At 42.3% G+C, this 23,026-nt stretch overlaps 1 protein-coding gene across 3 annotated transcripts; it reads left to right on the forward strand.

The window, feature by feature from the left end:
* The first annotated feature begins 1,980 nt into the window (after positions 1-1,980).
* LOC120044393 (janus kinase and microtubule-interacting protein 2-like) lies at positions 1,981-22,894 on the forward strand. Of its 3 annotated transcripts, none has more exons than XM_038989021.1 (20): positions 1,981-2,121; positions 2,687-3,169; positions 5,392-5,637; positions 7,441-7,539; positions 7,875-8,021; positions 8,419-8,565; positions 8,953-9,009; positions 9,146-9,268; positions 9,702-9,830; positions 10,084-10,167; positions 11,918-11,980; positions 12,228-12,326; positions 14,462-14,563; positions 14,679-14,732; positions 14,862-14,927; positions 15,047-15,115; positions 15,434-15,511; positions 15,840-16,043; positions 22,020-22,085; positions 22,844-22,894. In XM_038989021.1, exons 1-20 carry the CDS (start codon positions 1,981-1,983, stop codon positions 22,892-22,894), a joined length of 2,508 nt encoding a protein of 835 aa, XP_038844949.1. The 3 variants fall into 3 exon arrangements, with proteins under 3 accessions (XP_038844949.1, XP_038844950.1, XP_038844951.1); XM_038989022.1 differs by having other exon boundaries at positions 1,981-2,109; positions 2,672-3,169; positions 5,392-5,601; XM_038989023.1 differs by lacking the exon at positions 11,918-11,980 and having other exon boundaries at positions 1,981-2,109; positions 2,672-3,169; positions 5,392-5,601.
* The last annotated feature ends 132 nt before the right edge of the window (positions 22,895-23,026 follow it).

Raw genomic sequence — 23,026 nt, forward strand, 5'->3', positions numbered from 1 at the left:
ACAGCCATGGTCCTTTGGACAGAAGCCATGAGCAACACTCACCAGCGATTGAAAAGCCTAGCACTAGTGGACTGATAAGCGCACGAGCAAGAAACGTGACATTATAATCTTCATCTGAAATCTTAGTGTAATATTTGAGGCCTCTGTCTCTGATTATAAGGAAATTATGCAAGGGGGTTATGGCACTGTGTGTGTACAATCGCTGAGACTATAGCGCATGGGTTATACAGTCTTCGTAAGAGACTTCTGCTATGTGCTCCAGTGGTCCGGTGGTAACACTCCTGGCTCAACGCACAAATGTGACTCGCCTTGGAGACCGGGAGTTCAATCTCTGTGTGTTCTTTTCTCAATGTGACTTCCCTTTACCTCTCTCCCACAGTGTCTAATCTGTCTGTCAATATAGCATCCAAAAATATGAAGAGAGTGTTTCTCCACTTTCCTTAAAAAAAGAGAGAGTCTGAAGAGAACCTCCCCCAACTTTTTTTTTCTCTCCTCGTCAAGACCAGTATGTAGGGAATCTAGTTTCAGGTGTTTCTTTTACGTTAGGTTATATCTCCTTATGCAAGCACACAGCACCATGCTGTGCCCTACTTTATACATCACTACCAGTGTATATACAGCTGCCCTTCCTCTCCCCCACGCTCTACTCTAACACCCAACACCAACACCCATTTTCTTATCAAACAACATGTATAACACATGCAGAGTGCCACGCATCAAATTGCCACGAGTACCACGTGATTTGTACAGCTAGAAAAACAATGTCGTTTCAACAGTGACTTTTCAGAATGTTCACCTCTAAAGTCAGTTCAGATACAACAGCTGTCTTGAGACGAGGTGAGATAAAAACGTGCCAGTTTTAGAATGTTGTGTTGTATAACAGCTGACTAAAGACGGGGCAGTCAGTTGAGACCGTTTCCACGGTAACGGTGACTCTTTTCAATGACGTGATGAAACTTTAAAACAAAGTTGCCACTTGTTGTAGCAAGGTGTTGTAGCAAACGAGTGTTATGAAATATATGCACCGGAAACAGGGTACACTTTGTGACTTGTCAGATAAATATCAGCAATCTACAGGGTAAGATCTTTATTTGAGCCAGTTTGCTACGGCAGGAAAATAATCCTGTAGCAGCAGGAAATGTGAATTATTATGTGGATTATAATTAATGGATTTTTTTTGTTGGGTTTGATACAATTCACATAAGGGAAAATCAACACTGCTATTTTAAAGTGGAAATTACAAACTTCAGAAGCCTTTTAAAACCTCTAATACACTACAAGTTTGCATTTTCTGCAGGAAAATTCTCAGCAACAAAAGAGTGATCAAATTAAGATCCATAGCTAAAGATTTGACATGTTGAATCTTGGGAACTCCAGCCGACGACATGAGACGTTATAAAACTAGACCGTTCGGATCAAACAAACTATGTTCTTAAATACAATTCCTTTCGACCGTCGCATCAAGTTGCGTCTCATCTTATGTATAATACGTTGTGGATGTAGCCTACTGGTTCTTTCACATGCTGATGTTCAATTATGTGCGCTGGTCTGCATCAGTCTAATGGGTTGTAACATTTGGCATAGAAAACCACTGGCTGACACTGTCCTTTTGTAGTCATCTGTGAGGATGAAAACCTGGTCAATGTTTACTCACTGTGCAGCTGCCTGACCTGTCTAAATCAGTGAGCCACTCCTGACCAGTGGCTACTGCCAACACTGTACTGTACATTGCCAGCACCATGCAATTAACTGCTTTACTATTATACTTGAATAATCAATGTTTGTAAACAGTTAAGTTGAGTTGAGCTCCATATCCTTCAATTACAATTGTCAAAAAATGTTTTTTATTCCTCCCCACACACAGCTCTACTGTCTACTAAGATAATGAGGAAGAGGAAGAACTGGAAACCTCGGGAGGGCCTCTGTTCATTTCTATGAAGTCTCTATGAAAGCATTGGAGGAGCTGTAGTATTTGACTCAATGGCGAAGAAGGGCCGTACCAAGGGCGAGAAGCCCGAAGCGCTCATCTCTGCCCTACAGGCAGCTAACGAAGATCTCAGGTCCAAATTGACTGACATTCAAATAGAACTGCATCAAGAGAAATGCAAGGTAGGCCATTTTGTAACACTACGTTGCATGTAAATCGTCCCTTCTCAAATACACCTGTAACAGTGGGTTCAACTGCAGATGATGTGGCACGTGGCATTCAAGTGGCATTGAATGTCTTACGTATAGTCACTACACACAACCTTTGACATACAGCACGTTTCAACATTTTATAAGGTTCTACATAGATGTACAGGGATGTTTTGAGTTATACATTGACCTGGTCTGGATGAGGTTTACCCCCTTCACAGTTGGCACACAGTAGATGTAGGCTGTTGCTGTTGTTGTACATTCACCTGCTCTACGTAAGAGCAGGTGAGATCTATCGTAGTAGATCTCGATCTACAATGGTAGATCTCGATCTCCGCTTGGTCTTGCGTGCCCTATCTGCCATTATCTGTTTTTTCTAATTATATTTGACACTGTAATACATCTTTTTATCTACATAATAGGTGCTAGATGAAGAGAATGGCCTCAGGCTGTCTGTAGTATCTCTCTAACATTCCTCCTTTTATGGTGTAACTCAGTTCTCTTTGTCTCCTCTCCCTCTCTTCCCGGGGCCTAGGTGAGTAAGTTGGAGCGTGAGAAGGTGCAAGAGTGCAAACGGATCCGGGAGCAGGAGCAGCACAGGCACACGGCCACGCTGACAGAGCAGCGAGCCAAATGGCACGAGGAGAAGCAAAAAGAGCTCCAGGCACTCAGGGAGAACCTGGTCCGCCAGCACGAGCAGGAGCAGGCCCGCACCGCCAAGATCAAGGACCAGGAGAACCAGCGGCTCAAGGCGGCGCTGAGCGCCATGCGGGACGGCAGCGGAGAGAAGGTGCGCACGGCGCTGACCCTAGAGGCCAAGGAGGAGGCACGACGCTTTTTCGACGTGGAGAGGGTCAAGCTGCTGCAAGAGATCTCGGAGCTCAAGCAGAACAAAAAGCAGACGGACGAGGCACTCAGCACCATGATCCAGGCGGATAAGATGAAGGCCGGGGATCTGCGCTCCGAGCATCAGATGCACCAGGAACACATCTCCAAGATCAAGTGGGACAGCGAGAAGGACATCCGCAGACTGGTAAAAACTGTCTTGGCTGGAGGATGGGTAGAGGGTAGAGCAGAGGGTCTGATTGTGGATGCATGTCTTGCTGAATACCAGACGTAGCCGTAGCTGGTCTATACATCTCATTGCGCCATACAGATAGTTGGCCCAGGAAAATGATCTGTCGGAGAAGTTCTGAGCAGCATGCAGAGTAGTTTAGTAGAGTCTAGGTCTTTTGTGATGGAGTGATGTCTCCATGGTTTACGTCATACCAATTATGCAAGTGTGCAGAACATTGGGGTTCGTTCCACCAATTTGGTGCCAAATTGTTATATTCTATCATGAAGAGCACATGTTCAACTTCATCAAAAACAAGTTTTCCCATCTCAAGAGGTTAAATAAAAAAATGGTTTATACTAAGTGCTTCTTCTTAAATCAGCCATACATCCCCTTGTTACAGGGGGAATGGAAGCTTCTTGTGTGCAACAGGGAGTGGCAATTGAATGCAAGCTTCACCCCAAAAAGTGAAATTGTTAAAACATATCTATGGGTAACAGGGTGGACGTGTTATGCTCGACCCGCTCAGTTTTCCACCATAAAACACCATCGAATTGCCAAAAAGAGTAGAACCAGCTCATCTGCTTTTACTTTATGATTTGACTATTATATGATTCATGTTTCTTATTTCAAAATCATTTTTAAAAGGAATAGTTTCACCATTTTAAATTGAGAGGGATGGACCTTAAAATGAGGGACAGATGTACACTACCGTTCAAAAGTTTGGGGTCACTTAGAAATGCCTTTGTTTTTGAAAAGAAAAGCAACATTTTTTTTGTCCATTAAAATGACATCAAATTGATCAGAAATACAGTGTAGTCATTGTTAATGTTGTAAATTACTATTGTAGCTAGAAACGGCAGATTTTTAATGGAATATCTACATAGGCGTACAGAGGCCCATTATCAGCAACCATCACTTATGTGTTCCAATGGCACATTGTGTTAGCTAATTCAAGTTTATCATTTTAAAAGGCTAGTTGATCATTAGAAAACCATTTTGCAGGCAGAGTTGCAAAGAAAAAGCCATATCTTAGACTGGCCAATAAAAATAAAATATTAAGATGGGCAAAAGAACACAGACACTGGACAGAGGAACGAACTCTGCTTAGAAGGCCAGCATCCTAGAGTCGCCTCTTCACTGTTGACGTTGAGACTGGCATTTTGTGAGTACTATTTAATGAAGCTGCCAGTTGAGGACATGTGAGGCATCTGTTTCTCAAACTAGACACTCTAATGTACTTGTCCTCTTGCTCAGTTGTTCAACCGGACCTCCCACTCCTCTTTCTATTCTGGTTAGGGCCAGTTTGCGCTGTTCTGTGAAGGGAGTAGTACACAGCATTGTACGAGATCTTCAGTTTCTTGGCAATTCCTCGCATGGGATAGCCTTAATTTCTCAGAACAAGAATAGACTGATGAGTTTCAGAAGAAAGTCTTTGTTTCTGGCCACTTTGAGCCTGTTATCGAACCCACAAATGCTGATGCTCCAGATAGTCAACTAGTCTCAAGAAGGCCAGTTTTATTGCTTTTTTAATCAGGACAACAGTTTTCAGCTGTGCTAACATAATTGCAAAAGTGTTTTCTAATGACCAATTAGCCTTTTAAAGTGATAAACTTGGATTAGCTAACACAACGTGCCATTACACAGGAGTGATGGTTGCTGATAATGGGACTCTGTACGCCTATGTAGATATTCCATTAAAAATCAGTCGTTTCCAGCTACAATAGTCATTTACAACATTAACAATGTCTGCACTGTATTTCTGATCAATTTGATGTTATTTTAATGTTACATGATATGATACATCATTCTTTCACATGATACTCTTTTGCAGGGGTCAAAGTAAGCCAATACGGTCCGGTATGGAGTACCTGACAAAAAATTGTGCTGGTACAGCGTACAGATAAAACATGAGCATATCACAATAATTAAAACAAAGATGACAAGAAAACTGTAGGTTAGTACACCATAATTAATCATCACCTCCGGTCAGCCGCAAGCGCGTGAACACATAGGTTGTCCCGCACCATGAACAAATTAAATCTACTTTCACCCCTGCTCTTTTGAATGGAACTGTGCACATGTCTGTCTGTCTGTCTCAATCATTGAGACAGTCAGTCTGTCCATCCATCCTTCCTGTCCATCTCTCTGTGTCTCATTAACCACTCTCGGAGTTTCCTGTTTGCTATGCCCTCCTTCAGGTGGATGAGATCAAATCCAAAGAGCGCACCATCTTCTCTCTGGAGAAGGAGCTGGAGAATGCCATTGGCTTGCTGCAGAAGATGCAGATGCAAAAGGATGCCCTGGATGACCAGCTGTTCCTGGTCAAGGAGGCAGAGTGTAACCTGGGCAGCCCCAAGAGAGAGATCCCCGGGCGGGCTGGGGACGGGGCGGAGCACTGTGGCAGCCCGGTACGACATAGAAAGGCAGAGGGGAACTTGGAAATGGTACAAAACAGATTATAGAAATGTAATAATGAAGCCAATCCAAAAGAAAATGGAAATTAATGGGACAATTAACCGATAATGAGCGATAAAATACTGTAGGCCTATACTAGTTTACGCAGCTTATGCGGAAAAAGCTTGAGAAGAATGACATGAATAAGTGGTCAGAAATATACTTTTAAGGACAGGATTAAATTAGCCTGCAATTCGAATCACGCCGATCACCTCATCCATACAGAGCAACATGGTCTTTGCACATTGCAGGACAATGATCAAACTGCTTTCACACAGCGTCAAACAAACACAGTTTGGGTGTGGCCGTTCTCTATATGAAAGTTGTATCGCTCATATAATACCACAATTTGAATACCAAAAGCCGCACTCCGTAGAAGTCTTCACAGATCCACCTGTACCCTAATACCCGAAATCCGATCCGCGGATCTAGAAGTCTAAATAATGTCACGGGTCTGGGTTGGATCTGATATGACTGTCACGGGGCTCGTGTATGTGTTATTTTCACTTGTCTGAAAGGCCGTACAGATCCGAACGCTACTGCTGCAGTAGAGAGAGAGACTTTTTATAATTTATGCTGCCGCTCTTGCTTTTCACAAGAGTGGAGCGTGGTGCATGTACTGTAGCTTGTTGTTGTTGTTGATGTTGGCCAATCATAAGGTAAAATTACGGAATTAAAAGTTAAAGGAGAAAGATAGGCTACAATGACCAAGAGCCAACAGGTAGGCTGCTACTTAGTATTCTGAATGGAGTTGTTGTTATTTGTAACTGTATGATGAGAAAGTGCATGCACTGCAGCCTCAGTTAGCCTAGCTAGCTAACATTAGCTAGCTTAACTAGCTTCTCCTGGGTTGATACAGTCAAGACAGATATTACGTAATCATATATCATGGTAAATAACCTATTTATGGCAACTACTAGTTTACTATAGTGCGAGTCGGCTTAGTTGGTTGCTGTCTCTCATCTCTTCCTCTCTCATCCCTCCCCTCCCCTCACTCACAGTACGGCCCTTCCCCCGCATGCTAGAGCGGGACCTCTCTCTCCCTCCTCTCCCGCTTTATCAGCTCTGGTTAATAAAGTAGCTTAAAAAAAATTGGACCTGTGAAGACGTCTACTCCATAGTGCCCCACCAACAGAATTCTAAATGTAGGGCAAATGCATCCCTTAATTTCTTCATCTGCAAATATCACTTTTTATGCTACATGTGTAGTGCTCAAGGAATTACTTTGTATGAGAGCAATAAAACATGACCAAAACAGTAGTACTAGATATTTTGTCAAATGAAAACCACAACAAACAAGTATTTAGAGGCCTACCTGCTAGAATAAGACAAGCTTCTGTCTGGTACTGAACAAAGAACTGAAGGAAGGGCTCTGAAGAGCATTGTTTCTGAAGACTGCTGGTCAGTCAATAAGTCTGTGAGGTTTCAATGCAGTCTCACATTCTGGGTTAGTGGTCTGCTCGAAAATCACTACATGACAGAAAACAACTGTTTTTGGCCAATATTTCTAGAGAGATGTGACTGATGAATACAAAGAATTACCCAATAAGTGAACTCCAAAAATAAATGTCCCAGAAACGTATAAAATGATCAAACTACATTTTCCTGAAAAAAATGCCCCAAACATCTTATTATTCAATGTATAATACATGTAATTGAAATAATTGATTATATTATAGAACATAATATAACTTTGTACTGTTGTCGCTGTGTCGAAAACTGCATCCAAGAGTGAATGTAGTGTGTTGCAAGATACCAGTGAGCTAACAGTGTGTTCGGTTTGAACAACCTAGGACATGCGCAGGAACCAGAGACGCATGGCCGACCTCAACTCCACCATCCGCAAGCTGGAGGACCGCAACTCACTGCTAGTGGATGAGAGGAATGAACTGGTATGACCTGGTCACTCTGAACTCTCCATGCCTGGCAGAGAATCACATCTTAATCCCCTATCACTGAACAATAACAATCCGTCTTAATCTGGATTCCTTAAACACGTAATTAATTTATCTTGCAAAGGAGTTACAATTACAGTATGGAGTCCCCTGCCAAGTTGACACACTGGACTGAGCTGAACTCTTTATGCCTCCTTCTCTCTTCCCTCCCCTTCTATTCTATCATCATTGCCACCTCTCTCTCTCTCTCTCTCTCTCTCTCTCTCTCTCTCTCTCTCTCTCTCTCTCTCTCTCTCTCTCTCTCTCTCTCTCTCTTTCTCTCTCTCTCTCAGCTAAAGCGTGTGCGGGAGTCGGAGAAGCAGTGCAAGCCCATGCTGGAAAAGAACAAGATGCTGAACAAGAGGAACGATGACCTCAGCCAGACCCTGCAGCGCATGGAAGAGAAACTCAAAGGCCTGGCCAAAGAGAACCTGGAGATGGTGAGTGGCAAGGACATAGAATTACAGACCCTTGACTTAAATGGGGAATTCCCACTCTAGTAACTCTGTTTATATGGCGAGTGTCGTCATCACACAGATCTCAACACAACCAGGGCTCCAATAGTTTAGTACAAGCATAGCATGCCTCAATAGCTCAGTGTTGACGAAGACTGTCTGCAGCACATTGGCTATGATTACAGTCCTTGTCACAGTAAAGTAAATGGAACCAAAGCATTAAAGTCTGCATTAGTCTTGTAGATTTAGAAGTCCATTATATTGTGGCTTGGGCCTCGGTACCCTAACCACCACACGTATTCATTATTCATGATGAGCACATGCTGAGAGATGGAGAAGGTTCTAACTCCCGTACAACTGGTTCCACTCTGTGTGTGTGTAGAAGGAGAAGATCAGCTCCCACCCACCGCTGAAGAAATCCAACTGTAAGTCTCTGAATGATCTGGACCAGGCACATGACGACCAGGAGATTGAGTTCCTTAAGCTGCAGGTACTGGAGCAGCAGAGCATCATCGACGAGCTGACAAGAGTGAGTTGTCCTTTTCGAAATATGACTTCACCACCAACAATAGGTTTATTTTGGGGATGTTCACTTTTTTTTTTCAAAGTAAAAATCGTGCGAATACGTTTTGTCAAATAGGCTTCCACTTCTAAAACGATCAAAGGTGTTGATTTACTAATCTCGGTGGTACCCAGAACCAAATGTTGTCTGTACTGGCCAGATAACATTTACTGTATATTAGCAGTCTGTCACAAGAGACAATTGCTTTACTATCTAAATGAAGCATTAAGAGAACTGGTGTACATGCAGTATTTTGTTCTTTGCCAGATACAAATGATCAAATGAAACATATCCATGGTTGCTAAAGTTGTATGTTTGTTTGTTGCTAGTTCTGATATACTCGGTGTCTTTCAGGATAGGGAAAAGCTCCTGCGGAAGAAGAGGCATAAACGAAGCAACAGGCAAATAAAGGTAGAGGAAGCCACGTTTGCACGTGAATGTGTTTCTCTTTATAGGAGAACCAAGAACAAGATCAATACCATAATACAGTCATCTGCCTCGGGAAATCTCCGATTTCCAAACAATCCTATGATCTCTCCCTACACAGAGGCACATTGTAGTGGACACCTTCTTCGGATACGATGAGGAATCCATGGACTCGGAGACGTCCTCTGTGGCTTCGTTTCGCATGGACCGCACCCCAGCCACTCCTGATGAAGACTTGGATGAGGTGAGACCTGTTCACGTCATAGGAAATAGACACAGACCCTGGGTGGGGAGGGAACTTTATTTACGATAAGTGATCAATAACCTTTGCATAAGCACCAGTAGCAAATCAGCATCCATGCAATATTTAGTAGTTTAGCAGACGCTCTTATCCAGCACAACTTACAGGAGCAATTAGGTTTAAGTGCCTTGCTCAAAGGCACATTGACAGATTCTTCACCTAGTCGACTCGGGGATTCAAAACAGCGACCTTTCGGTTAGTGGCCCAACGGTCTTAACCACTAGGCTACCTGCCACGTCATGCACTTTCCCTTCTGTCTTTCTGAACCAATGTGTTTCTAATCTCACTATCTATCATTTCTCATCCTGGCTTTCCCCTCACGCTCCCCTGTTCCCAATGTCTTCTCTCTAACCCCGGGGTCCGTCCACCAACACAGGGACTGGCTAACGAGGAGTCGGAGCTGCGCTTCAGGCAGCTGACCAGAGAATACCAGGCCTTACAGAGAGCGTACGCCCTGCTACAGGAACATCAAGGGGGCCTTTTAGACGCTGAGATGGAAGCTAAGGTACAGTAGACCTGCCATTCATTTTCAGTTAAATGTCACCCGCATAAGATTGTAATTTTTGCATTATCTGGGGCAATAGGGATGCAGTCATGCCAGATTTGTTTCTGTATTCAGTAAAATTGTGTATAAGACTGCATACAGACAATATACTCCACTACAACTATCACTGCCCATGTGTTCTATAACAGCAGCATCCGTCACATACGGCTGTATCAAGTGGTTGATGTTAATGGGGATATGTTGTGGGTCACAGGCTCAGGAGCAGCTCCATGCAGACGTTCTCAGGTACAAGGCCAAGATAGAAGACCTGGAGAAGGAGCTCGCCCACAAAGGACAGGTAAAGGACATTATCCCACAGACCAACACTAAGACATGGGCTGGTGGAGATGATAAGAGTACATGGCCATTTAAGGCCAGATTGTTCTTCAAGATGTTCAAACGCTCATAGATGACCAGCAGGGTCAAATAATAATCAGTGGTTGTAGAGGGTGCAACAGTACCTCAGGAGTAAATGTCAGTTGGCTTTTCATAGCCGAGCATTCAGAGGTCGAGACAGCAGGTGCAGTAGAGAGAGAGAGAGTTGAAAACAGCAGGTCCGGGACAAGGTAGCACGTCCGGTGAACAGGTCAGGGTTCCCTAGCCACAGGCAGAACAGTTGAAACTGGAGCAGTAGCACGACCAGGTGGACTGGGAACAGCCAGGAGTCATCAGGCCAGGTAGTCCTGAGGCATGATCCTAGGGCTCAGGTCCTCTGGGAGGGGAGGGAGAGAGGGAGATAGAGAGAATTAGAGGGAGCATACTTAAACTCACACAGGACACCAGATAAGACAGGAGAATTACACCAAATATAACAGACTGACCCTAGCCCCCGGCACATAGACTATTGCAGCATAGATACTGGAGACTGAGACACGGGTGGGTCGGGGGACACTGAGGCCCCATCCAACGATACCCCCAGACAGGGCCAACCAGGCAGGATATAACCCCACCCACTTTGCCAAAGCACAGCCTGCACACCACTAGAGGGATAACAACCAATTGAAAATGGTAGGAATTGAAAATGGTAACAGGGCGAAGATATGGTACTTGTGGGTATGCAGACAGAGCATAGGCTCTTACCACCCTGAGACAAAGCTGAGTATAGCCCACAAAGTTCTCCTCCACCGCACGGAAGACAGGAAGTTCATGTCTGTGACTCAACCCACTCAAGTGACGCACCCCTCCTGTACTTCTTTTGACCAGGGTCCATAGGGCTATGTCTGGTCGAAAAGTAGTACACTATGGGGTGCCATTTGGGACACATCCTATGACATAGAGGAAGGCGATACACAATGTCCCAGTCTCTGAATTACTGCACATGGATGGCTTGTACTGTACTGTATGTGACCATAGTTATTATGCAATTATTTATATACTAGGAGTACCAAATGTAACGGGTCTGTGAAAATGTAATTACAACTCCAGAGTTGGACTGTCAATAGTGATTAGTCTTGGGGACTGAGAGGAAAAGTCAATGAATGGTTTTGATTCTGTTGCCTCACAACAGTGAAGAACAATTTTGAGTTTGGGTTGTGATCGACGCTAGTATTTCATACAGTGTGGGTCAGTTAACAAACGCAAATGCTATCCATGATGGGATAGCTATGATATCTATCTGCGGGATATGTTCGATTTTGTATAACACTTCAGTATGCTGTAACCATAGAAATAGAATGAGTAGACTGGGCATAGAACCTCTGACCATGGCAAACTCATTGGTACACTCATTCTAATTCTATGGCTGCAAGTATAGATGTACTCTCTTAATTTGACCAGTTTCTCACAGCAGCAACAGGACATTTGAATGATTCTGTGTGTTACAATTATATGGCATTTTGTTGGTTGTTGATACGATTTTCCTTAGGGCAAATCAAGTCAGAAATGTTAAAGTGGGAATTACAAGACTTTTTAAAACTCAAAAACACTACAGGTTTACATTTCCTGCGACACAGAAAAAATGATATTTTCGACAACAGAGTGATCAAGTTAAGTACATCTGCAAGAGAAGACAATTTTTCCCTCATTGAAACCTGGTTCTCCTCTCGCAGGACTCCAAGTGGGTAGAGGAGAAACAGCTGTTCTTCAGGAGGAATCAGGAGCTACTGGATAAGGTCTGTCCTGCTGTGACATCATTGATATGATAGCAATATTGCATTACACTATGCATCATTATTTACTTTTGTATTTTAAAGTCAACTCACTTTGTCCTCCACCAATGTCCGCTAGCAAGAAGGGTGATACACGGTAGTCATTTTGGATCTGAACATTCACCATGCACCACTTGATATTGTGTAGGGTATGGAAGTCCATGCTACTGGCAGGCTCTGACCTTCATGCTATCCCTCTGGTCTTCTGCAGGTGGAGAAGTTGGATGGAAAATGCAGTCGACAGCAACAGGAGCTGCAAGACTCCAAGGACCAGAATGAGCTCCTGGAATTCAGAATACTGGAACTAGAGGTGAGGACGTCGGACGTTCAGGCTGCTGCACAGACACTATGGAAGCTCTAGTCTAGAGCGCCTGGTTAAATTGTGTTTCAGAGCATGTTTTTACTCTCTAAATGGTTAAATGAGTGAGAAATAGATGTCATTGTTGGAATAGTTTGTGAGTGGGCAACATATACTATCATCTTAAATTGAATTGTGGTTATATTTGTCCATATACATTTTTTTTTATTGCTAATTTACCTAACGTGGACAATTTGTGTTACTACCTTACACAAGCTTGCATTTTCAAAACATAACATTTAGTGGAATTATACATCCTTTTTACCTCAGATTAGTGATGTTAATATAACAGTTTATAGTCATCAAGATGATGATACATTGATGCTACAATATCTTTGGTTTGGTACTGTTGGTTTTATCAAACACGCCTGTCTGTCGCATGACTTAGAAAACTCAAATGGCATAAATAATTCGGAGCAATCTCTGTATAAAATCACTGACCACAAACAAATACACGGATTTGACAGTAAAACTGTCACTCAAATGAAAGCCAACCTCTGTCACTATGTAGAACTACCTGTGAGGTGATGATTTGTTGAAATGATCCAATGAAAAAAGTGTTGCATTTCCTTTTCGTATTGGCCATCTACCGTAAACAGATTAGTTGATACATGGCTGCTATAGGTTCTCATCTATCGACAAGTAAATGTAATTTACACAAGTTCGTTGTGGTTTGTCTTTTAGAAGAGCACAAACGGTACATGTCATTATTGTCCAAGTTCCATTGATTTCAATACAATATCTATGCGATTAATTTGCGTGCACTATTGATTCATGGTTCATGTGCAGTTTATAAGGTACTAATTTAGAAAAAAATCAAGGACTCTGAACACAAGTGTGACACGTACAGTGGGGAGAACAAGTATTTGATACACTGCCGATTTTGCAGGTTTTCCTACTTACAAAGCATGTAGAGGTCTGTCATTTTTATCATAGGTACACTTCAACTGTGAGAGACGGAATCTAAAACAAAAATCCAGAAAATCACATTGTATGATTTTTAAGTAATTCATTTGCATTTTTTTGTGTGTACACAAATATTTAGATACATTCCAAACATTATATCAGTAATGCTGAGCGATTAACCAAAATGTTGGTTATTTTCGGGTTTTAAACAACTAAATGACAACTAATTTTGTTCGTTTTTTTTTTTTTGTGAGGGCAACGCTCAGTTTCTCTAGAGATAAATCAGATCAAGTCCGAACTGTGCGATGTAGTAGGGAGTTGTAGTTTTCAACAGGCCAATATTCTACATGGTTTAGCGCAGAAAACGTGGTAATTAATTACATTGACCATAATCAACCGTAATCAAGGACTCCTTGTCCTGTCTGAGACGGAGAGAACAGACAGAAGAACGTGCGATTAAGAGGGATGGAGAGCAGTTGCTTTGTGAGGTATCTTTATCTGAAAATACATGATCTACGATTGATAGTTGGTATTCAGCAGTCAACCAAGTATGCCTTATTTAATTTGAAGAACTACTAAAATAGTGATTTTGTCAGACAGCATAGGCAGCAGCTCTTTGGAGATGAGATGATGGAATTAAATATTCAAGTTGTCAAATAGGCCTAAAACAAATGTAATATATGCAATTTGAATAAATGGTAAATAAGTGATAATCAGTAATGGGCAGTCACCACCATCATGGGACTTTTAGTAATTGTTTCATTCTACATTGTTACAGCATTCAACCCAAATAATGCATAGTGCATTTAATGTCCCCCCCAAAATGATCAAAATCGAAAGCCGTGATTGTTTTTAAAATAATCGAACTGAAACCGAACCGGCCTCAAAAAGTACTAATCGCTCAGCACTAATATCCGTCTTGTCTCTGGGACCTGTATTCCTCCCCTTCCCCCAATGGCCAGGCTCAGACAGGCTCAGAACAGGGCTTTGTGCATTCTGTGCTGCAGTGCAGATACTGCAATAAGCCCCCAAAAGAACGGTGCTTCCATCTACTGGATAGAGAACAAAACAGCAGGAAATGTCCCTCCACTGACTCCCTCCGCTCTCTTCTTTGTCCAACCATTCAATCAATTTAACCAATGCTGTTAAATGATTCAATAAATGACTTGTTCCTCCTGTAGGAGCGTGAGAGGAAATCCCCTCCGTTTAATCATCTCCGCATGCATCCGTTCTCCGAGGGTGTCAGCGCCCTGCAGATCTACTGCATGAAGGAAGGAGTGAAGGTATAACCCGTCTCAGCAATGTCTCATTAGTATTACAATACATTATATTTTGTCTTTCTGCAAAGCAATCTTAGGTGAAATAGGATGCTGATTGTTTATTTTGATCCTTCCCCAGGATGTCTGTATACCTGACCTGATCAAGCTGCTCGACATTCTGGGTGATAACGGGGTAAGCCTGCTTGGAAGGGCTCTATAACATGTTATTACTGATGTTTTTGCAAATAAAAATGCACTCCTCCTTTGCGTGAAGACTTGAAAATCAGGATTGTTTAACCTTTTTTTTAATTTTTTTTTTTAGAACTTGCGAAATGAGGAGCAAGTGGCCATTATTCAAGCCAGCACTGTCCTCTCTCTTGCTGAAAAGGTATGCAAATAAAACTTCAAATATTGATGCTTAGTTCAGAGTAACTTGTAAGCAATTAGAATAGCCATTTAAATGGCATTGTTTCTTATCTGCGTTTTGTTGTCTTTGTCTCCCCCTAGTGGATACAACAGATCGAGGGCACAGAGGCAGCGCTGCATCAGAAGATGATGGATCTGGAGCTAGAGATGGTGAGTTCCTTCTCCGTTCACATCCCTCACTCACAGTCACTTCACATGGACTCGGCTTGACTTGAGAAGTGTTTACTCGGTTCCTTGAAATGAAAGTGCCAAATTTCTGTGCACAATACGATGGAAGAGATGCTCAAAGAACTGTAATTTCTGAGTTGTACGTAAGTACAAAAAAATACTTACGAATTTGAAGGCGTGTTGACAACATTACCTATCACTAACCGTTGCGTGATGTTATTGACTGGTGAGGTTGGTACGGAGTTCTTCAGCCACAGTATTGCGATCAGAGCACTGACCAGAGAGAACTGTCCTCCACAGGAGATGTTCTGCAAGCAGAAAGGCTATTTGGAGGAGGAGCTGGATTACAGGAAGTCAGCCCTGGATCAGGCCTACGTGGTGAGTGCCCTCCAGCTGCATTCCTACTCATTCAGCCACCTACCTTTAAATACAGGCTTACTTTTTTATTGGCTTCAAATGTATTACATTTAATATGCGGTTTGAACATACTGTGAGGGTAACATAAATGTGTGTGTGTGTGTGTGTGTGTGTGTGTGTGTGTGTGTGTTTGTGTGTGCGTGCGTTGTGCGTGCATGCGTTTGTGCGTTCGCACATGCAATCTATACACCTCTCCCCTAGCCAGTACCGACTTACTATAAATGATGAATATCTACACGTATCATTATCTTCACTGTAGCTAACTCCCGCCCTTGACCTCGCCCCGCAGCAAATCCAGGAGCTGGAGGCTACTCTGTACAACGCACTGCAGCAGGATAAGGTGATCGGATACGGCGAGCCTCTCAGTGACATGCAGAAGGATGAGCTTCGTACGTCCGTGGAGAAGTTACGCAGGCAGATGCTGAGGAAGAGCAGAGAGTTCGACTGTCAGGTCTTGGCTGAGAGGATGGAGCTGCTCCACCAGGCCCATCAGGTACAATATACAATCATATGTGAGCCACCACCTGGGTCCGTTCCTATGTGGCAACATTTGAAATGATGTGTTCCTACGCTGGATAAAACTAGAGACTCCGAGCTAGAAAAATTAAATGTAACGTACACTGCGGTTGAGGAGCGATGGATGAGAAAGTAATTCTGCTTTGAAAGTTGATAAACTTGGTAACCCCATTTTTGAGAAAATGGCCGTGAATGTTTTGTTGTACCTACTGGAGAGCTACACTACCGTTCAAAAGTTTGGGGTCGCTTAGAAATGTCCTTGTTTTTTAAAGAAAAGCACTTTTTTTGTCCATTAAAATAACATCAAATTGATCAGAAATACAGTGTAGACATTGTTAATGTTGTAAATGACTATTGTAGCTGGAAAATTATGATTTTTAATGGAATATCTACATAGGCGTACTGAGGCCCATTATCAGCAACCATCACTCCTGTGATTCCAATGGCACGTTGTGTTAGCTAATCCAAGTTTATCACTTTAAAGGCTAATTGATCAATAGAAAACCCTTTTGCAATTATGTTAGCACAGCTGAAAACTGTTGTACTGATTAAAGAAGCAGTAAAACTGGCCTTCTTTAGACTAGTTGAGTATTTGGAGCATCAGCATTTGTGGGTTCGATTACAGGCTCAAAATGGCCAGAAACAAAGAACTTTCTTCTGAAACTTTTCAGTCTATTCTTGTTCTGAGAAATGAAGGCTATTCCATGCGAGAAATTGCCAAGAAACTGAAGATCTCATACAACGCTGTGTACTACTCCCTTCACAGAACAGCGCAAACTGGCTCTAACCAGAATAGAAAGAGGAGTGGGAGGCCCCGGTGCACAACTGAGCAAGAGGACAAGTACATTAGAGTGTCTATTTTGAGAAACAGACGTCTCACAAGTCCTCAACTGGCAGCTTCATTAAATAGTACCCGCAAAAACCCAGTCTCAACGTCAGCAGTGAAGAGGCGACTCAGGGATGCTGGCCTCTGTCCATATCTGTGTTCTTTTGCCCATCTTAGTCTTTTATTTTTATTGGCCAGTCTGAGATATGGCTTTTTCTTTGCAACTCTGAATACTGTGTCTCAGAAGCTTCTGTCCATGAGTGATGCAACCCGAAAAAAAGCATTAAAGACAGAGTTAATGAGTCCACCCATGATGGGCTATTAGAAGGATAATAGACTCTTGCCAAGTTGATTTCTATTTTTAGGGACTTGAAATGTATTAATGGATGTTTGCCTACTAATGATAATGACATTAAGAAGGAGATCAAGAAGGAGGGTAGGAGGAACAAGCGCTGCGTGCTTATTACAGTATGTGTGATTAATTGGTTTTCTGACCATTTCGAACAGTGTGAACACAACACACACAATAATAATTTACAAACAAATTATAATCAATCCTATATAGTCTGTTCTAACGAAAAAGGTTTTAAAGTCTTTAGTACAGCCAAGATTAAAAACAGCTGAATTCATTCCTGACTTCAATTGTTTTAGCTGACATGTTGCGGTTTATTTATTGTTTAATTACTTAAGGCTCTCTTCTCTGTGCTGGAGTGCTTTTAAGAATTTGACGGTATAGCAATAGCCTATGAAACTTCACATTAACTTGACTCGTCTCTCTTCATTTTTACCCACAAACAAAATCACTAGTAGTCTACTATAGTCCCATGTAGCTTGGCATATGGAAAAGTACAGAAATGTATGCGCTCAAGTAAGTTGCTAAATGACAAAAATGTCAATCATATTGTGTTTTATTATTGGCAGTGTAATTTAGCAGCTTTGACATGCATCGTCCAAATTACGGCTGAAGGGCGATCTAATGCCGACGTCTCGGCGACATCTTGCCAGTGTGCAAACGCTCTCCAAACTACATCGGCCCGATGTATTTTGTATACATCGGGCAGAAGTCGGCGAGATGTACGTATGTGTACTGTCTGGGGTGATGACATGCACAAATGCATGACTGATCGATTGATATATTGAAGTAGGCCTTAAGGCCAATATATATGTAAGTCATGTTAAGACAGACTCTTAGTCCTACAGCTCCAAGTCATTTCAAGAAAAACCTTTAACCCACATGTCCCTGAATTTACCGAAACATGTGTATTTTACACTCTAGTAGTAGGCCTACATTAAGATACATATCATAAAAGACAAAAACTTACTGAGCATTTCATCCTCAAAGCGCCATGAAGGTCTGCTGCGCGGTATACATATTAGCAGTAAAATAAAAAAACGAGTAGCCTACCAATAGCCGCCAGTCTAATAAATCAATGTAATATACACAATCACAAAGAAATCCATTAATATTTTGTTTAGGAAGGTCATAAAAAAAACGTGACACTAAGACAATTTGTTTCAAGTGAACAGAATGGCATGTTTTAAGATGTATTTCTCTATGCTATAGTAGCTGAGGCTATGGTTGCTTCATGTCCACGAAATTAATTAACTTGTCATGCTCTTTCAGATAGGGTGTAGCAATCGAAACGTCTGGCCTAGCATGGACCTCTGTAGGATTATTTGGGAAAGTAAGCAAGCGCCAACAAGCTTCATAAAGACACCCTCAAAGATGTCCTTTGGTGGTTTCAACGAGCATTAACGGCAACGATGGCTGACAGTAAAATACTATGACGTTATGCACTGTAACATGCTGTACCATAGCACAGCATCCTGCAAGCTGTGCTGCAGTATGATGCAACTTTTAAAAGAGGAACCACTGTACACGCCATTTGATGACTTAACATGAGGGATGACTCAACAGGTGCGGCCAGTCAATTGGACTTGTAGCTAAAGTGGTTCAGTGAACTTGGTCATTCCTCCAATTCAGTGCCTTTTGAGATGCGTAACTTGGTAAAAATAAACTTTTAATTTCACCTAATTTTAACATTCTGTCATAAAGAGCACATGGTCAGCTCAATAAAAAACACATTTTTCCATCTCAAAAAATGACTATAGTAAGTGCCTTTTGAGTGCCAAATAAAGTAACAGGGTTGACCGTAACAGGGTTTTAAGATTTCATCTTAAATCAGCCGTACATCCCCTTGTGACAGGGGAAATTGAAGCTTGTTGTTTGCAACAGGGGAGGGGGAATTGAATGCAAGCTTCACAAAAAAATTCAATTGTTACAACATTTCTAGCCTGTTTATCTATGGGTAACAGGATTGACGTTTTATGCTTGACCCACTCCGTTTTCCACCACAAAACACCAGATAATGCCCATACGCTATGATTTGACTAGTAGATGTTCAATGTTTATTTTTTTTTATGTAAAAAACTTAAAATATCAAAGGGATGCAAAAGGCACTTATTTCGTGGAACGACCCAAATATATGTTTGCTCGATGAGTAGCCTTGTCTGACACTTTATACCTGAAAGTTTGTGTTAGTCCCCAGAGCTCATGTCCAGCTCAGTGGACTAAAACATTTTTGAGTCACACAGACATCCCAGAGTCGATACCTGTTGGTTACGCCAAGGCAGTGGTTACACCAGGAGAACCCTGACATGTTGCACCTGCATACAGTGGCTTGCAAAAGTATTCACTCCCCTTGGCATTTTTCCTATTTTGTTGCCTTACAACCTGGAATTAAAATATATTTTTTTTGGGGGGGGGTTGTATCATTTGATTTACACAACATGCCTACCACTGAAGATGCAAAATATTTTCTCTTGTGAAACAAACAAGAATTAAGACAAAAAAACTGAAAACTTGAGCGTGCGTAACTATTCACCCCCCCAAATTCAATACTTTGTAGAGACACCTTTTGCAGCAATTACAGCTGCAAGTCTCTTGGGGTATCTCTCTATAAGCTTGGCACATATAGCCACTGGGATTTTTGCCCATTCTTCAAGGCAAAACTGCTCCAGCTCCTTCAAGTTGGATGGGTTCCGCTGGTGGACAGCAAACTTTAAGTCATACCACAGACTCTCAAAGGATTGAGGTCTGGGCTTTGACTAGGCCATTCCAAGACATTTAAATGTTTCCCCTTAGACCACTCGAGTGTTGCTTTAGCAGTATGCTTAGGGTCATTGTCCTGCTGGAAGGTGAACCTCTGTCCCAGTCTCAATTCTCTGGAAGACTGAAACAGGTTTCCCTCAAGAATTCCCCTGTATTTTGTACCAGGCATCATTCCTTCAATTCTGACCATTTTCTCAGTCCCTGCCGATGAAAAACATCCCCACAGCATGATGCCGCCACCACCATGCTTCACTGTGGGGATGGTGTTCTCAGGGTGATGAGAGGTGTTGGGTTTGCGCCAGACATAGCGTTTTCCTTGATGGCCAAAAAGCTAAATTTTTGTCTCATCTGACCAGAGTACCTTCTTCCATATGTTTGGGGAACCTGCCTTTTGGCTAGCACCAAACGTGTTTGATTATTTTTTTATTTAAGCCACTCTTCCGTAAAGCCCAGCTCTGTGGAGTGTATGGCTTAAAGTGGTCCTATGGAAAGATACGCCAATCTCCGCTGTGGAGCTTTGCAGCTCCTTCTGGGTTATCTTTGGTCTCTTTGTTGCCGCTCAGATTAATGCCCTCCTTGCTTGGTCCGTGAGTTTTGGTGGGCTGCCCTCTCTTGACAGATTTGTTGTGGTGCCACATTCTTTCCATTTTTTAATAATGGTTTTAATGGTGCTCCGTGGGATGTTCAAAGTTTTGAATATTTTTTTATAACCCAACCCTGAACTGTACTTCTCCACAACTGTGTCCCTGACCTGTTTGGAGAGCTCCTTGGTCTTCATGGTGCCACTTGCTTGGTGGTGCCCCTTGCTTAGTGGTGTTGCAGACTCTGGGGCCTTTTAGAACACGTGTATATATACTAAGATCATGTGACAGATCATGTCACACTTAGATTGCACACAGGTGGACTTTATTTAACTAATTATGTGACTTATGAAGGTAATTGGTTGCACCAGATCTTATTTAAGGGCTTCACAGCAAAGGGGTGAATACATATGCACGCACCACTTTTCCGGTTGAATTTTTTTTGAAATTTTTGAAACAAGTTATTTTTTTCATTTCACTTCACCAATTTGGACTATTTTGTGTATGCCCATTACATGAAATCCAAATAAAAATCCATTCAAATTGCAGGTTGTAATGCAACAAAATAGGAAAAAACGCCAAGGGCGATGAATACTTTTGCAAGGCACTGTACCTGTATAAGTCAACATATGACATAAACTCCCTTTGATAATTTAACTTTAGGGATTCACACCTGCACCCACCTTGCTGAAAGAAAGGTCGTTAAAATATGTCCATAAAGAACAGATGGATGACAGGACTTTCACAGATCCCGAAAGTCTGTTCAAAACATAGAGTGCCACACTCACTTCTGACATTGACCTGATATTGATACTCTAAGCAGTTGAAACATTTAATAGAACACATCATATGTTTACTTGAATGAACACAAGGTTGTTCAACTCTAAATTGTAGTTTTTAACATGGAACATAGCAGGCTGGGCGATGACGCTGCCGTTGCAGTTCCTCAATGCTACAGAAGAGGGCGATGTTCCATTTATTTACAGTTTACATTGACTGAGTCACTCCAGGGGTAGCAGCATTGTGCCAGCCTCTCACACGCACCCAGCTGGTGAACCACTTACCAGGCCACTCCAAGGACAAAGCTGTCAGCATCACCAGTCCCATGGTTTCCCAGAAAACATTTATTGTTTCAATAAACCATGCCACAGTCGGATGCTCCAATGGAATGCGAAATGTACCTAAATAATCTTCACTGATACACCAAAACTGTAATACTGAAAATACATCTGTACATGACAGTTTTCCTAACGTTTTCTCTAATGATTATTTATATTTCCAGTGCTGATTCAAAAACCTATGAAAAATATAAATGTATGGAGCATATTTGAGTTGGCTTGGCATACAGTTGAGCTGTAGCATCCAATGTTACCGTTGAATTAATTTTGTATATTCGCTAAGGGAACAACAATATTTGCTTTACAATCTTTTCAGAGAATCCGGGACTTGGAGGATAAGACAGACATCCAGAGGAGACAAATCAAGGATCTGGAGGAGAAGGTAAGATGGCCGGCAGAGTTATTTACCGTCAGACAGGTTTTGCTCTCTCCTCTCCCCTGTCGGCTATAAACTGACCACATCCCAAATGCCATCCGATTTCCTATCTAATGCACTACTTTTGACCAGAGCCCAATGGGCCCTGACCAGAAGTAGAGCACTATACAGAAAATAGTGTACAGTTTGGGACTCACGCCCTGTGATGCTTCTGTAACCTGATGGGGTCTGTTAAAATATGTCATATAATGCGTGGTTATCTCGAAGGTTTTCACCCTGACTGACACTCAGACTACCCTTTCCTCATAGTCACGCATCAGGCAGACCCCTCTGAACCCCACATCACTGACTCGTTAATGAGCCACACATAATGAGGCGTGGCCTGTAGTTCTCCTTCCCTTGTTGAACAATACAGAGGGAAATGAGGGGTTCAGTTATGCCAGGACTTTGGTCATTTCGGAGTTAAAGTTATATACGAACCGAGTTGCACATGACTCAGAGACGCGGCTTGTGTTTTATGCTCTAGTCTACAGACATTCTCAGGTCAACCAAGCTCTACTATAGCTCTGCTATAGCTAGGCTCTGTTATTCACCATAGAGGCTAGGGCTAGCCATAATCAGGACTAGTTCCCCCTACTTAGTAGCACAGTGTCTTTGTAACTTCCTAAAGCTTCCTTTGTTCCTGCCTGTGGCTAACACGTCTTCTGTTTTCCCGACTCACTCTCTCTCTCTCTCTCTCTCTCTCTCTCTCTCTCTCTCTGCAGTTTTTGTTTCTGTTCTTATTCTTTTCTCTTGCCTTTATCATTTGGCCTTGATGTCTTTGACATCTCCTGCAGCAGAGGTAAGTCTGTCCTGGTCGACAAACACAGAGAATCTTCCCTTCCTCCTCTCGGCACTCTGTCTGTTTCCCCTGTTGTTCTCCATCTCCCTCGCGACCATCGGGACCT

Source organism: Salvelinus namaycush, chromosome 3 (genome assembly GCF_016432855.1).
Source record: "Salvelinus namaycush isolate Seneca chromosome 3, SaNama_1.0, whole genome shotgun sequence".
NCBI classification, from domain to species: Eukaryota; Metazoa; Chordata; class Actinopteri; order Salmoniformes; family Salmonidae; genus Salvelinus; species Salvelinus namaycush.